This window comes from Euwallacea similis, chromosome 17 (genome assembly GCF_039881205.1).
Source record: "Euwallacea similis isolate ESF13 chromosome 17, ESF131.1, whole genome shotgun sequence".
NCBI classification, from domain to species: Eukaryota; Metazoa; Arthropoda; class Insecta; order Coleoptera; family Curculionidae; genus Euwallacea; species Euwallacea similis.
Window position 1 is genome coordinate 3,297,419 of NC_089625.1, and position 15,788 is coordinate 3,313,206.

The following is a 15,788-nucleotide window of genomic DNA, read 5'->3' on the forward strand; positions in this document are numbered from 1 at the left end:
TTTTATATGTACATGATTATTGACTTTGCAGGAAACCACTGCACGACACTGCGTTTCTTTCATAACCCAATATGTTCCATGACGTATAAACCGTGGGAGCCATTCCTGATTGCAGCTCAGTGGCGTTTCCAACGTATTTTGGTACTTGAAATTTAATTCAAATTCCTGTATCATGAAATTTCTACACCAGTGATTGTTGTGTTTAGAAGAAAACATTGCATGTCACTGGCTTATTTTCAAGGTTTTTCCCATAATAGAGAAGTTTCGTAGAAAGCTTTTCCGAGTAAAACTTCAGTAATGTTACATGCGTGCTAAAAGTGATATTCTGAACACGAAATAAGAAATAAAATGGAACCACAATTTCGAGGCTAGAAACCACAAGTTGTAAGCCACTGATTTTTCTAATGTGAAAGTTAGATATAAGTTTACTTTTCAAGCAGAAATATTTAGGTGACCCCTGATGGAAAATAATGGCGTCAGCAAGTCAAAAGTTTAGAGAAAGGTATTGCACATCACTTGTTTATTTTTAAAGTTTTTTCTATAATAAAAAAGTTTTGTTCACAGCATTTCCCATTAAATCTTCAGTAGTACATGCGTACTGGAAGTTACTTTTCCAACACCAGAAAAACGAAACAACACAGAGCGAAAATTTACAACCTAGAGATCACATCGCTGATTTTTTATTAAAAACTCTAAATATACTTTTTGCGCAAAAAGTTAAATTTCTTGTAATTGAAAACATTGGCGTACTGGAAATGACATTCTAAATATACATATGATAATAAATGAAAAATAAATATACATGAAAAAAATCTGATGAGACCCTTTAAAAATGTCCAACCTTAAAACAACCCTTTCTACGCCACTGATTTTTTACTCAAAGTTATACGTAAATATAAAGTGCAAGTCAATTTTTAATGGGGCAAACTGATCAAGCGATGGATCTCCGAAAAATAAAGAGTAATTTTCATGTGATCTTGTATGTTTTATACCTTCGCTATCGAAACGCAAGGTGACAAAAGTTTTAGTTCGTGTTGAGTTTTTGTTTATGACTCCAACAGTTTGAGAAATATTCCACTGAAATGTTCAAATATAGTCAAAACTTTACTTAAATATCTCAAAAACTCTACGAGCTATAAACAAGAAACAAAAATAATTTTGAAAGTTCAGCGTCGTGTATTTGATCAAGGAAGCGTGAAATCATTCAAGTTCTAAAGAAGTTTTATTTTTGTTATCATGAGTTTTATCACCTGTTAAATTCTTTCGATTATAATACGAATCTCCCTGCACGAATTCCCTATTGAAACAGAAATATTTTACTTATGTAACGGAAAACAGTGGCGTAAATAGAAGTACATATATCCCTGCAAATGGTTGAAGGGATGATGTTGAATCAGATTGACGGCCTGATGTTTCGAAAAGTTCAGTGAAGTCTTAACTCAACATCGATTAATAATTTCATTATCCTGTCCGGTAATTTTTCATCAGAGCCTGTTTTTTTTTCAACAAAAAAAAAACATCATTTGCACCAATTGGTTTTCGAAAAACGTCCCCTGTCTATATCGCTGACAACGCTGGTAAAACATTCCAAAAATCCTTTTAAAACAAACCTCCTTAATGCCATGCAACTAGGCTAATAGGTAATGATGCGCTCAATAGCTATTATTATTGCCACTATTATCGCATGACGGGCAAAACGGCAACGTCGCACCCACGCCGCTCTATGCGAGATGTGTTGAAAGTGTGTGTGGTGTGTGTGTATGTATGTATGACTTCACAGCACACAGCACTCGCAGCAGTAACATAGACCTGGTTCAATGGAAAGTAGGTCAGTCACTTTCACTTGTTATTACACGGGCCCGCTGTAATCATTTCGTACCGAACCCCTGTAGGAGCCGGTCGCCTAAAGGGGTCTATACCGTCGTCGAATCCGGTCAGTCCCGTGTTGTCAACCATCGGATGCGGACGCCTCCTCGCACACCCGACCTAGACCTACTTTCCTACTTTTTCACGCGAGCGTGAGTGCTGTTCTTGTGCTACCTATGGATTTACTCTAATGGATTATTGTTGTTGTAAAATGTTGAGTGTAAAGTTTGCAATACGCTTGCATAGGTGACAAACATTTCGGTCTAGTGAGAAATGTTACTTGAAATGGATAACCATTCAACGTTGTTATCCCTGAACATGTCCCCGTTCAACGCGAACCAGGGGGAATCTCCCGCGGCCACTCAGGCGTCCAGCCCCCTGAGTCATTATAGCTCGCCCCCCGTGTCCTCCCCCTACACTAGCTGTCAACAGTCCTCTATGGGGATGGGTCAGCACCATCCCGACATGATGATGCACCAGACCATGTCCAATATAGACACGTCGTATTTTTTTTCTTCAGGAACGCAGACCATCAGTGGCATCGACATGGGGCCGGCCGCCTACCACATCCCCATCCGGGCGCCCACCGGAGGTGACGTCCCGGACACCAAGGACGGTATCGAGGAACTGTGTCCTGTTTGCGGGGACAAAGTGTCCGGGTACCACTATGGATTGTTAACGTGCGAATCGTGCAAGGGATTCTTCAAAAGGACTGTGCAAAACAAAAAGGTGTATACTTGTGTGGCCGAACGGAGTTGTCACATCGACAAAACCCAGAGGAAACGATGCCCATTCTGTCGGTTTCAAAAGTGTTTGGATGTCGGAATGAAGCTGGAAGGTGAGTTCTTTCATTCTTTGCACTAACCATATTAATGAGCGCGAACAAAGAGAAAGACGTTCTTTGTTCAAAGATGCGCCCATCAAATTGTATGTGCCACAGTTTTCCAGATGGAACAGTTAGCTTTAAGTGTAAGCTTCATTTGCTCTAATTTAAATTAGATCAATTCTTTGTTTTCTAAACGAAGCGGTGTACAGACTCGCCTTAGATCATAGACAATTCTTAGAAAGTAGTAAGGTGTGAACAATTTTTGTAATCGCCAAAAAGTAAGAGAAACAAAGGAAGTTAATGCCTGAGGTATCTTAAGATTGTAATAGTATTGTTTCAATATAGAAAGGACCTCGGAAACTAAACGCGACAAAATGTTATACACTGTTTAAAAAATTAAAATCTGTATCAAAAAGAATGTTCCAGAGGGCCTTGTAAACTGCAGTTTAACTACTCACTCCTACAGATTTGTTACAGTGTGATATAACGTCCTTTTTATAGCTCATGTTATTGCATATTAAATCCACTTTTCATAGAAATTTTTGATCCTTTAATATGAATACTGTCAAAGAATTTAAAATGTCCCGTTTACTTTGTACGGATTGAGTCACATTTGTATTTTTTATCCTTTAGAAGATTGCCGCGCTAAATATCCTTATCTTGGATAAATTTTATGTAGATAGTAATGTGAAAATAGCGCTTTTCGCGCAAGGAGGAAGGTTTGGTGGTACAAGTCGTAGACGGGCATCATGAACCGTTAAGAATTTGAAAAATGATTTTTGTACACGTTACTCCTCAAACCTTTCATAGGCTGCAAAAGAGGGGGAGAGAGGCTGCTTCATTTCTTTATAATGTGATAATAGTGTACTTGTCGGTCATAAAAATCGATATTTTTAAGCTTTCGCTAAGTAATTCACTGGCGAAAAGCGCTACGAAGTTCACATTCTTTTCTTATGTTTGATGAATATTTTCTGACCTACGCAGGCCCCAAGACAAGAAGAGGTGTTCTCCGAAACGACGTTACATAATGAGTATTTCAATATAGATTTGTCATAAAGTGCTTCGTGATTGGTTGAAACACGCTTATGTTGAGTTCTAGTAAATGGTCAAAAAAATCTTCATCTTTAGTATTTCAAGGTATCAAAATTGGACCCTGCAAAAACTAATGAAGCACGAAATGCGAATCTAACCGTGACAGCAATTCTAACGCTATATTTGAGATAAAATGGCATTTACGTCAAAATTTGCTTTTTATGGTTAATTTGCTTCACAGAACTCTCTTTGATAGTTAAATTTCCCATTCATAATTCAGCCTTGAATTTATCAATATAAGAAGAATGTCATTAGTTGTCGTCATCGTTAACGCCATGTTGTTGCCAATTGCCACTGGACAACGACTACTCTAGCTATTGAAACTCGTCCACACCAGCGATCTCCAATCTAGAAAAACTCACAATTACCAGCATTCTTCACTAAATGTGACACAATTTTTTAACTAGAAGGTCCCCATATATTAGGTTTCTTACGGTAAGCAATTCGTGATCAGTCCATGATAGGTTGAGAATTCTCGGAAGCGTGAACCATGCCTATGTCGAATCCTTGGAAGAAAACGTCTTGTAGAAAATAACCCACAGGCACGTGGAAAGTAAAGTACGGCCGCAGAAAATCGGGTACGAGACCAACTACAGCAGCTCGAGATCTCAATCACTCTAAAAATAGTCAAAGCGCATGCCTTCAATACTTAGTTTTGCATGCATTTCGCTGCTTGAACTGCAAATCTGTAAAGCGCAAGTCCCTGATCGTTAGTCAGTATTACTGACTGTTGCCGAGACATAAATTGGTGCCCTTATGGCGTCACTTCCTCGTCAGAGATGCGTCTTATGCCGGAGCACATAAGACCTAGGAGTCATGCAAGAGTCATTTCCTCCAATTTCGTCGCCATGCATTAGTGTCCCATTTACCGAAAAGGGGCTTCAAATCTATGGGAAAAAAAACGATGGTGCTACATCCCGATTTTCTGGATCATTGATCAATGCTCATCAAAAACTTTGATAATGTTTCGTCATTGACGTGCGGACCTCGTGGTCAAGAATACTTCTGTCACTTGTCAAAACAAACTCAGTTGTCTTACGTTAGTCTACTGGCAACACAGGACAGACCAACTGTCCTCTCTGGGTATTTTAGGACGACGGTGTAACTTCCCTTATAATACAGCGATGCAGATGAGCTAAAGATGTTAATTTTTGAGCTTGATTCTAATGCTTTTGTGTTAGATCTTGCTTGGTCTGGTCACCGTTAATGTTCATCAGTGTCGCAGGAATACCAGCGGACCTTAATCAAGTCGCGAATTTTTATAAACAATACTAAAATTCGTTTATGCATAGGTCTATTGAGTGGAAGTTCAAGTTTCCGCAGAGAAGCAGGCAACGTTGGTAGACTCATTTTCTTGTTCAAACTGCACTCATTGTGTGTGGAAAGTGCAATTTCCACACAGCTATTAGTCTATAAAGTACACGATTTCCGACGTAAGTCTTTGTTTGCATCGTTTCGATTATATTCTTCATTGAAAATCAAGAATCCCACAATGCCATGTTTCCTTAGAAATGAACAGTCTAGACGAAGTATGCGGAGCAACAACAGTGCAGTAGTTATTTCCTAATTTAGCTTTAATATAAGTTAATGGTCGTTTTGTAATATTGACGGTAATTGCAATCTTTAATGTCTTTTAAGTAAATTGCAACCGGTTTAAAGACACATCGCCGTACCGCCCGCTCTTATTTTCATGGTTTCAATAAGTATCCTTCCGTCCCTTCAAAGTTCAATCAGAGAATTGTTTTTTATTGCCTCAGTCGGTTTGGTAAATTTGAGAGAAATTTGGGGTTTTACAACCCCTGTCATAAAAGCGGTTTGCTTGCGCTAGGCCTTTTGCCCTCGGTAAAATTTGTTGCCAAAAAGTCACGTCCAAGCATAAAATTTAACGTTACTCCATGCATCTTCGTAATTTGCCAATAACAATCATCGATAAGATTAGGCTTCCCTAAGCAAACAATTTTTTAACGGAGCATGCGCTCCACTCCCAAGGAACCGGGAAACTTAGGGGAACCCGTACCCATGCACGATAACGTAATGCGAAGTGCGGCTCTGCTCCAATTTCGTAAGATGTCAAATCGCTTTAAATAAAAGAAAGTCTTTGTGATTGCAACACGGCCAGAGATATACCCTCGATATCTGGGGTATCCATTAGCATTTCCGAAATGGGATTTTCATATTTCATTGTTGCGGGAGATGTTGAGTAATAGGCGTTTTGCTTGCACCCATGTTCTCTCATCGGACGGGACGCCGCTGGTATTTAGAGTCGTGATTTAGAACGTAAATGTTAGTAGGGTGAGCAAATTGGGTTGTTAAAGATACACCTTTAAAGGCGACGAGGCTCGATTCAAGTTGTAAATAACGGCGGTAAAATGAGAGGTGTTATCAGTGGTTGGGCAATACTGTTCTAGTCGTAAAAAAGGCGCTAATAATAAAAGGGCAAAATAGGGCAAAAATCGGAAGAAGCTTCGAGAAAGGGGAATTAAACAGAAAAAAAACAGCTCAATAGATTCGTTGGAGGTAGAGAAAAGTCCCTCCGAAATAATGGCGACAGGGAGGTCTGGTCGGGAGATTTTTCAAAGTATCATAATTCGACGGCTTTGCCGTTGAAGTGATGAAGTAAAAATGGAGAGAAACGCCGCGATATGGATCAGATCAGTTCAAGGTCCCGACTCTGCACTTTGGTATGTAGAATATTCCCCAAAGAATGATCAAAATATCGCAGGAAAACGACGCCACGTATATAAGTTTAACCAACTCTTGTTACTTTGACATTTTTCCCCGGGCACGTTCTACTCCCTGGAGTACAGAATTAATTGACTTTCCTTTTTATCAGATCACTTCAAGTTACTCGATACTCTTTTTTTTTGCCAGCGCATTTCACGTCTCCTTTTTGTCATCAAATCAATGAACTCGAGAGGGTTTCCTACAATAAAAATTATGATCCCCCTAAACAGCAGACAAGCCATGAAAAGAGAACCTTTTTACGGTCTGTTTCTAGTCCCTAGACGGACCCTCTATACTATGGACACACTATAAAAGGTTCTTTCTGCACTCATTTGTCACGTTCCGTCCATTCATACGGTGTAATATAAAATTTTGGGAAAACCCAATGTTATGTCAGTTCTTCATTTTCTTCAATTTGAATGCCTTAATCTCCGTCTCAACGGCTTCGTTGTCAAATTGTTCATTTCTAAACTGAGAATCGAACCGCGTCCCTTTCCTACCTTTACACGGCACGATCTCCTTCGTCATAAGATCAGCAAAATTTCAGGCAACATTCGTCGTGAGAAATTTTACTCTCTAATAGTTTAGTTCTGGCATGTTTGATCCCGTTTTGAATGATCGATTCAAATTCAGCGATTTTACTTACCCATAATGCCGGAAACATTTTAAAGTTCTGAACGAAAATTAAACTTCGAGCGTATTTTCGATTATTTGAATGTCTAATAAATTAATAAAATGACAAAATTTTAGGCAAAAATTAAAAAAATTCGGATTAAAGTAATAAAAAAATCAAAGCGCTGGGAGGCCACAAATCAAACGTTTGGGGCTTCAACCTAAACCCTGTATTACCTGACAGTCGCTTCGTCATTTTTGCCATTCGTTTGTGGAACAGGCCCAGATAGCAATTTTCAGACTTTTAATGACTGATGACAATCGCACTCACATGGACATATAACCCTCCCCGCCAAAAATTGGTTTCACAAATAAACCAAAACGATTAACCCACTTTTCGCATTCATTTTATACACAAACATAGCTCATTCTTACCAAATGTGTGTATGTGTGTTCATTAAGCAATATCAAGTCATTAAGATTGTCGAACCACATCGCTGTTATGGTACCCTCTGGTAGCCATAAGGCACCAGATTTTTTTGTTTCGCCAAGACGAGGCTGTAACGTGAAGTTTGAATGAAAATCAAGTGGTATTATGCTTATTTACCTTCCGTTACATAAGCACATGTCTTGTAAAATTAAAAGAATATATTCGGTCTTGTGTGCCAATACTATGACACACTTCTGCACCGCCATTGGGCAATTTTAGAAAACTAGTTTGTTTGAAGTGGTCGGGTACTACAAATATTGCTCCGGTGAAGATTGGAGGAGCAGTTATTGCCATCTTCTTTATACTAAAATTTGATTGATTATGTTTAGTTGCAATATCGGATAATTTATTGAAAACGAATCAGGAACTCAGTTCACCAACTGCAGAGGCTAATAAATTGGAATTGTCGAAAATTACAATGTTCTCTATAGTTTACATGCAATTTGTGTCACTCGGCACTTGTTACAGTTGCACGGTACGTATAGCAGAACAAGCGTATAAATTTTTCTTGTTCTGTGTGGTGTGCCATTCCTTTTGCTTCGAAGAAATCGCGCTAACAAGGCGACAATTTGCGCGACTGCGGGGGTGTCAATGTGGTTACATATTCCTTGATGTGGGTGAACCTTCTCGATTTCAACGGGCATAAAATGGAACGTGACATTTTAAGAACAAAGATCTCCTTCTGTTCACAAGCAACATTAAAATTTTGTACAATTTTGTTTATTATACTTCGCGCAGTCACGCGATAGGTACAGAGAGTGTGTCTTCTACGGTAAATTGGAGGTATTTCAACTTTGTAGATTGCCTTGAACGGTGTAACACAAACACACGCCACTTAATTCGGATACTACGCGACGTGTCGCTTTTTTCCTCTACAACCGTTGCAATGGTCACATGGGTATACAAGAAACCAATTACCCATTTGATACACAACTTTCCGGTTGGTTTGACTAGACGACATTAAACCTGCCCAACCTAAATATCGGTGCATATCAATCTCGTGTAAAATTAGAATGTTGCCGAAGTAGGGCCTCCCCGATGGCGGGACTTTGTCCCATTTGATTCGTGTCAGTTTCACGAAATCAGTGCAACGTCAAATAATGTTTCAACAACGAAAATGACATGATCATAATTGGAGTTCGCATGTCTAATTTGCTGTATACATCCGCTGGTATTGCCTGAATTATGATTAATAGATTGGTTAAATAACCCGACTGTATGCATGCCTGGTTTTTCGGGCAAATTACGGGAGGAGCATTGTCGTTGTGATGTGGGAAATGCTAATGAGGTGATTGGCCCATTAATTACGTTGATGGTTTTAAAAGGTAATTAAATTTTAGATCGTACCAAAAACCCTCATAAGCTACTTTAAATAAATTGAAACAAAAAATGAAATGACTCCTTGGTTTGGTAAGGTAAAAGGAGAACGTTAAAGCCATGCTCACGTCGAATCATACGTAAACAACTAGTTCCTCAAAAGACTAAAAGGTTCTTTTTGTTATGTGGGGATTTTCTTATAGCATATGAGCCAACCATGCACTAAAGATCAAATCCGCGGTAATATTAAAATTGAGTCTAAATGCGTGGAACAAACTAAAACTTGCTCATATACGTTTAGATTTATCCAACAAAAAATAAGAAAAATATTTATGGCCTGAAAAGAGAGAATCATAATGAATCAAAGATAGGCTCAGAATTTTTTGGCATTCTTCTGAAACGGAGCAATTGATGCAAGGAGCTAACAGTCTCTCATTGTTATCGACAGTTCGCTCTTCATCTTCATCAAGTTTTCGAGATATTTTTAAAAAAATGTTCGCGAGCTTTCTCCCCCTTTGGTCTTCTTAACTAACAGATAATAATCAACATCCAGTCCACCGTTGCAATGTCATTATAACAACACACAGTATAAATTTGAAGAAAAAAACTGGTCTTAAGCTAATTTCCGGCTCGTGAAAAATTCCAGCACCAGTTTTGCATACACAATCGTGAATTAAGCATCAGTACTCGTACGCTTTTAAATGAGCATAAACAGAGGATAGAAGATCGAAGAATCGTGCGACCCAACAACCTACATCGCCAAGATCGTCTTGCATCATACTCTTGGCGTTTTTCTCAACAAACAAAGTAGTTTCCTCTTTGTCGCACTCGAGCGGTACCACAATTGGTACTTTCCGTTTCGTTTTGGTCCCTGCCTCGTTACGACATCTCCCAGGCCTTGTTCTCCTTTATCAGTACCAATTCTCGGCGAAAAAAAGCGCGCGTTTTGACCAGAGAGTTATTTATAAATGCACGCAGTAATTGTAGTACTATGTACTTGTTATCGCGCTGATTGTGTAATAATTTATTTTAAGATAAAAGCGGCCTTGGATGACCTACGACATGGAGTTCCTGATTGACCTGCCAGTCGCATATTAATAGTTCGTTGTTCCGATGCACGGATCGTATCAACGACGTAATCGAATTATCCGGTGGTGGTACTATTTACCATCAAGATCGCCTGTCGAAATGTCGTTTCGTAACAAGCCAATTGAGTTGGGCCAGACAAAACAACATGCTAGAGGTGTGTACCTGTGCCTTTTCACAATTACGCCCATGGGGCAAGGATCGATGACATTTATTCTGGTCTCACGTCCTACTATTGCCAAACGACGTGCCATTTCGGCTCTTGTCCGGAAACCCACTTCTGATTTAAACGAAGATTGATTTCAGACTGTTTCCACGTCATCACGTTGTTTTGTTGCATTCAGACACGAGTAATACCTGACAATAAACATTGAAAGTATTTGAGGATCAATTCAGGTGAACGGACGACGATGTTGACGGTAAAAACGAAAAAGTTTATGAGAAAAACGAAAATGTTGATCAAGGTCCTGAAGGTGATGATGATCGTGAAGATGACTTTTATGGTACTAATTAATCCGGCTTTGCCTCAACAGTATCAAAGAAATATTTTGTTTTTGTGTTCAAGAACTTTTATGTACGAATCCAGCTCCGAAGCGACTTCTATGAAATAAAGCAATATAGAAAACCATCTTACGTGCCGCAACACAATTAGTCAGATTAACTGCCCATTCAACATTTTCCATAATTGATACTTCAAAGGTAGAATTCTTGGAAATGTTGCTCAGAAATTTCTCCAGATAGAGGAACGTACGTAAGCCATGCCACAACAAATTAGAATAAACGTTTTTCACCATCTTCAAGATATTTTGAAATAATTTTATTCCTGTGTTGAAAAACTCCAGAATTTGATTCTCCCTATTCAAAACTGTACAGGAAGTGTCATTGATCAACTGAAGGACCAGGTCTTCAATCTTCAACATCTTGCTAAAACTGCACATGAAGTAACGTACAGTTAAAGCTAACTGAAAGGGTAACGATCAGTCAAAGCGCCTATGCTACATGCGAAGAAACTTACAGTCAAAGGTAACCATCAGTCAAAGTGTATCTGAAGGCCAGTTCTTCAGTGCCCTGCTAAAACTGCATGTGAAATAACTTGTAGTCAAGGCTAATCGTTATTCTCTCTGTTATTTGCAGAGGTGTTTCATACAGCTATTCTTACTTCAACTGTGCGCTTCGCTTAAATTTCTGTGTGAAGAATACTTCATCTGTCGGGTAATCGTTAACTGACTACCGTTACTTCCTAACTGGACATTAAAAAATCTGCCCTTAGGCAGTTAAACCGTCGTTTTTGGGATACTTAAGTTTATTTTGTTTCTCGTAAAGGAAACCCTGAACTTCGGAAATCTGAAAAGGTGATTTGATCATCGAAAATTTTCTTTTTGATACAGAGATTTTAATTTGTTGCCACCTTCTTTAATTTTCACATGATAAAACCTGATTATTCTGCTCATCTTGGGAACACTATTTCAGAGTTTTTAGAGGAAAATTTTAGCTTTGGAACTCTGAATAATCAGCGGTGTAATTCGCTTCGAAATACTGATAAAGTAGATCCCATATCGCCATTAAATCCAATAATTTTACATATGATACTTCATTATGGGTAAGCGAGTCTTCGTAAGAATTTCCTCAACGTTCTGGTAAATTTGGCACAAAATTTAAATGCCCCTTTTCTGGTTTTACGATATAAATTAACGGAGGTTCAGTTGCTCTACAAAGTCATTCAAATTTGAGGCACGTAACCGGCATCTCAGAGGCAGGATTTCCTATTAACAGTTCCTTTTAAGTCTGTAAAATTCGAGACATTCCGAGAAAAACGAAATCTCCGAAAACTTGTGGTTTGCCTTTCATGACAAACCGAAGACATTTTGAAAACTTCAGGTTTGGGGCTTTTCACATGCTCAATCGGCGGAAATGGGGTAAAGCTTTTTGAGATCGCTGTTCTAATATGTCATCTTCCCACGTACCCCCGGCAAATCCGGCGGGAATATCTTGGAGCGAAAACCAATTTCGTTTCGAATGGATTTCAAGTCAGAATCGAACCAGACTTTTCTTATCCTGGAACCTCGTTACTTTCGGAAGTAGCAATTTAAGAACCACATGCAATGCGCTTATTTAACCACCCAAAGCGCCTATTGTCATCGTTTATAGTTGCTAAAAAAAGGCACAAAAACAAGCAATTAGTTAAACTAACAACATAATGTGTCCGCAAGTTCTTGACCCAAATACGCGGCGCATACGACTGGCAAATGTCACATGACTATAGTTTGGTATTGATAACAACCATGCTAGTGTGTAAAACTCGATATTCGTGCATAAAGGCTCCATTATTGATAATATTTTGCCACCATATGTACACAACTATAGCGACGTGGCACCACCGGTACCGACATAGGAAAATTCTGAATTCTGACCCAAATAAATCGCGTTTCCTGGCCCGATGTTTGTGCGAAACTTTCAGGCAATCCCGATAAGTGGGTGTATCTCGCCGTTTTATTTTTAATACGCGCTGCATACAGTGTGTACTGGCCTTAATAAGCCCCATTATCAGTTTGACCCAATTTCCGAATCTGTGCTCATTATTTTTAGCTCGGCTGCGTTTAATTTAATGCCGCATTGTAGTCGCGAAAATATCACATTATTCATAGTTTGTTTATATTGAAACTTATCATTCAGGAACACCGTTGTCCGATTCCCTGGCGCAACGTTGTGCACATTTAAACGTTTCTCACGCATTTGCGTGCCCGCATTGTCATTCTCCGTGCAATTTGTTTAAGCAACGCAAATGTTAAGAATATTACTTCTATGTTATTAATAATGCCTAGAGATGTGACGCAAGACCGAAGTCTAAATATTTGAAGCAAACAGGTTCGAAACCGTGTAAGCGGGGCACAGATCGATTCGATCTTTGTGGACCGACCGGCCAAGGAGTTGCCCGTATTTAGGCAAAACATCTGTTTTCAAGTTGTTTTGCATCGATCGCTTTTAGGCACACACACACACGGAAAGCTACCGTCGTTTAAGGGTTGTTGTGCCACGTGAAACCACCCCCCGGGCTTATCGAACGCGCTAACGGTCCTTTCAAGATAGGCCGAGATGATCCACGAAAAGCCTTTGTCATGGAATCATTTAAAGGGAGCTTTAAGTCAGTCTAAATGAGTTTTAATCTCTAGTCTAATCCCTAATTTTTAACTCGCCCGAACCTGAAGTAATTTGTTTTCCCCTCAAACGGACGAGAAGTCAACAGAACCTTTAAGAAATTCGCTTAAATGCCGCTTTAAATCGTCGCGAATCGGATTATAAAGCCATACCCTGCTCCCCGAACCCTCAGAATCGCCGCTAGTTACCAATTCGCGTTGTTTTAATTTCGCTTGTCTGCCGTAATAGTCATTTACCTAACGAGTGCGAAAAGCGCCACTCGATCTACCGCAGTGAAGACACTTTCGCACGTGTCATGCTCAATATTTTGCTGCGTGCGCCTTGTGTAACTTCAAATAAATATTAGCGTGCGGTAAAGTCTTTGCGGTCACATAAAAAGTTCCGGCACTGACACAAGCCACTTCGATTTGCGTGCGATAAGGCGTTGCACCGCACACATGTGGCAAAGTGCTACTTTCAGTTCGCGAGTGCTTTTAGCGCAAATTATACCAAAAATGATGAGTCAATCGGTCTGAAGTATATCGCGCCCTTATGTAGACTTCAATGTCATGCATACCATCGGTAAATCGTACTGTTACAATTTTAAATCGGCTCGCAAGTTATGTAAATCCAGTTACATCAGAGATTAAATTAGTTTAAATCTTGTTACAAAGTAGCATAACGATGTTTGGGAAATTTTCGTATTGGTTTCTGAGTTGTCGTTGGTAGTATTATAATTCGGTTACATGAGAGCTGCGCTCACAGTGCATCGTAAAATAAATCGCCCAAAATCCTCATTACACTAAACTATATTGATTCCTATGAGTTTCGAGCTGAAGAGTCGTCTTGAAATTTTATCTACTGCAGTCTTGATAATTTTAGTCAATTAGCGTTAAATCTACTAAAAGCTACTTTAAATATAAACAACCACTGAATGAAAAGGAACAACCTATGTTTTGTACTTAGTTGGATTTGAATGTTATTGTAGCACAAAGTCAATGATAATATTGATAAACTGCATTGCTGCTATCTTAAATCCGATCAAATGTTATCGCAAATTAGTTTAAATGTAGGTCGACAAATTTTCAAAATTCCTAGTGGTGGCTAGCTTGTAATATTATATTACTGTTACTGTTACAAAGAGCTAAGTTGTTTCCTAAATTTCACTAAATCAGGGTTGACCACTGCAATAAATTTAGATCATGCTAATTAATAATCTAAGTTTTAACCGATATGACGAGAAACCCGGTGAAATGTCGCCATGCCATGCGCTCATTTTTCTTTTCAGTCAGAAGCAAACCAGTTGAAATTTTAATGTAAATCGCCTCAAATCATATTTCAATTTTTCTTAAATTCCTTATCACTCGATTAATACACGTGATTGAAAATGTAAGTGTGCGTGCAGCGTGAGAATACTTGAAACGTGAGAATTTTTCAAATTTAATTAAATTAGTATAAAGTAAATCGCCTTTAATTACAGTCGGCTGGGGCGCTGATTTGTTAAATCCATGCGGTTATTTTTGACAGTTGCAAAGTCAAATGTCAACATGACAGCAACGCCTCGTTCCCGAGCGAGCAATTTGTTGATACTTCTGTTTTTGATTTTTTTTTTCGGTTCCTCAAAGTGGTTCCATGTCCGAAATGGTCGGCTACAGGTATAACAACCGCGGTGAAAAAACCTGACACGGGCCATTGTAGTCTACTTCCTGGACCGTGTCGAGAATCCGGCAATTACGATGTAATAACGGAGTGTATACGAGTTTCGACAGAGGGCTTCGGTCACGGATTTGGGAGCGGTGTTCGTGGAATGGAATAACGATAAATTTAATGTTCTTCGAATATGCGCCGCCGCGGTGCGTTTAAACAAACACAGTCACCACTACCAAGATAATCTTGGTCTCGGAGAGAAAATCGTGACTGAAGATGTGTCAAGACGTGAAATAAGTAATAAAGTACGTCCTGGTCCGTTTAACACCCCTAATCGAGTGGTTTCCCACGGCAAGGAAGTGCGTGTTCGCCCCCCTTGAGGGCTGTGCGCAAAAGTGGAACTACACGTTATTGTTTCTTTACGTCCATACATAAATGTGTAACGTAATGAACATTTTTCATCATTCAGTTTCGACTGAAAACGTTGTGTGAAGTTTTACGTTATAATATTGTTTTACTTGCACAATGCGTGTGCGTTTCAAAATTTGTGTCATTACAACTGGAACCTGAACCTTTAATTTATCAACAATGTGAGCGGAGCCCTATTAGTGAGCAGCAATTTTTGCGGTATAAATACTTAACAGTGTTTACTGCTAATGCTACGCCTTCTATGGCGTCATCTAACGATAACCCTAAACTTTCCAAAAATTCGATTTAGTTCAAGTCCTGTAATGGAAATTGATCATTTTCACTCCATTTCCGAACTTTTTGTGAAGGACTGACGCGGTAAACTCACGTTCAGGTCTCCCGCGTTCTCTTCCAGCGAGAGTGTGCAGCATTGTGATGTTCCCGATGCCTGTTCCGTTTCGATGTTATTTTTCCATTTTCGTGATTGACGTTAAAATTGTTACGAACTGAGAGTTCGTAATTGCCGAGGAAATCCACATGGTAAATATCATTCGCTTTTTGAGTGAGCATATGCAGTATTCTGCT

The 15,788-nt window shown here is 39.2% G+C and overlaps 1 protein-coding gene across 3 annotated transcripts in view; it reads left to right on the forward strand.

Annotated features, from left to right (window-relative positions):
* Window positions 1-15,788, forward strand: part of ftz-f1 (ftz transcription factor 1) — a 72,960-nt gene that overhangs the window by 35,666 nt on the left and 21,506 nt on the right. For 2 of the 3 annotated variants that reach the window (XM_066398648.1, XM_066398649.1), the window contains one exon: window positions 2,387-2,704. In XM_066398648.1, the coding sequence (XP_066254745.1) occupies window positions 2,387-2,704 (318 nt within the window). Of the gene's footprint in view, window positions 1-1,806; window positions 2,705-15,788 lie in introns of those variants that run through there. The other variant, XM_066398647.1, reaches the window with a different exon arrangement.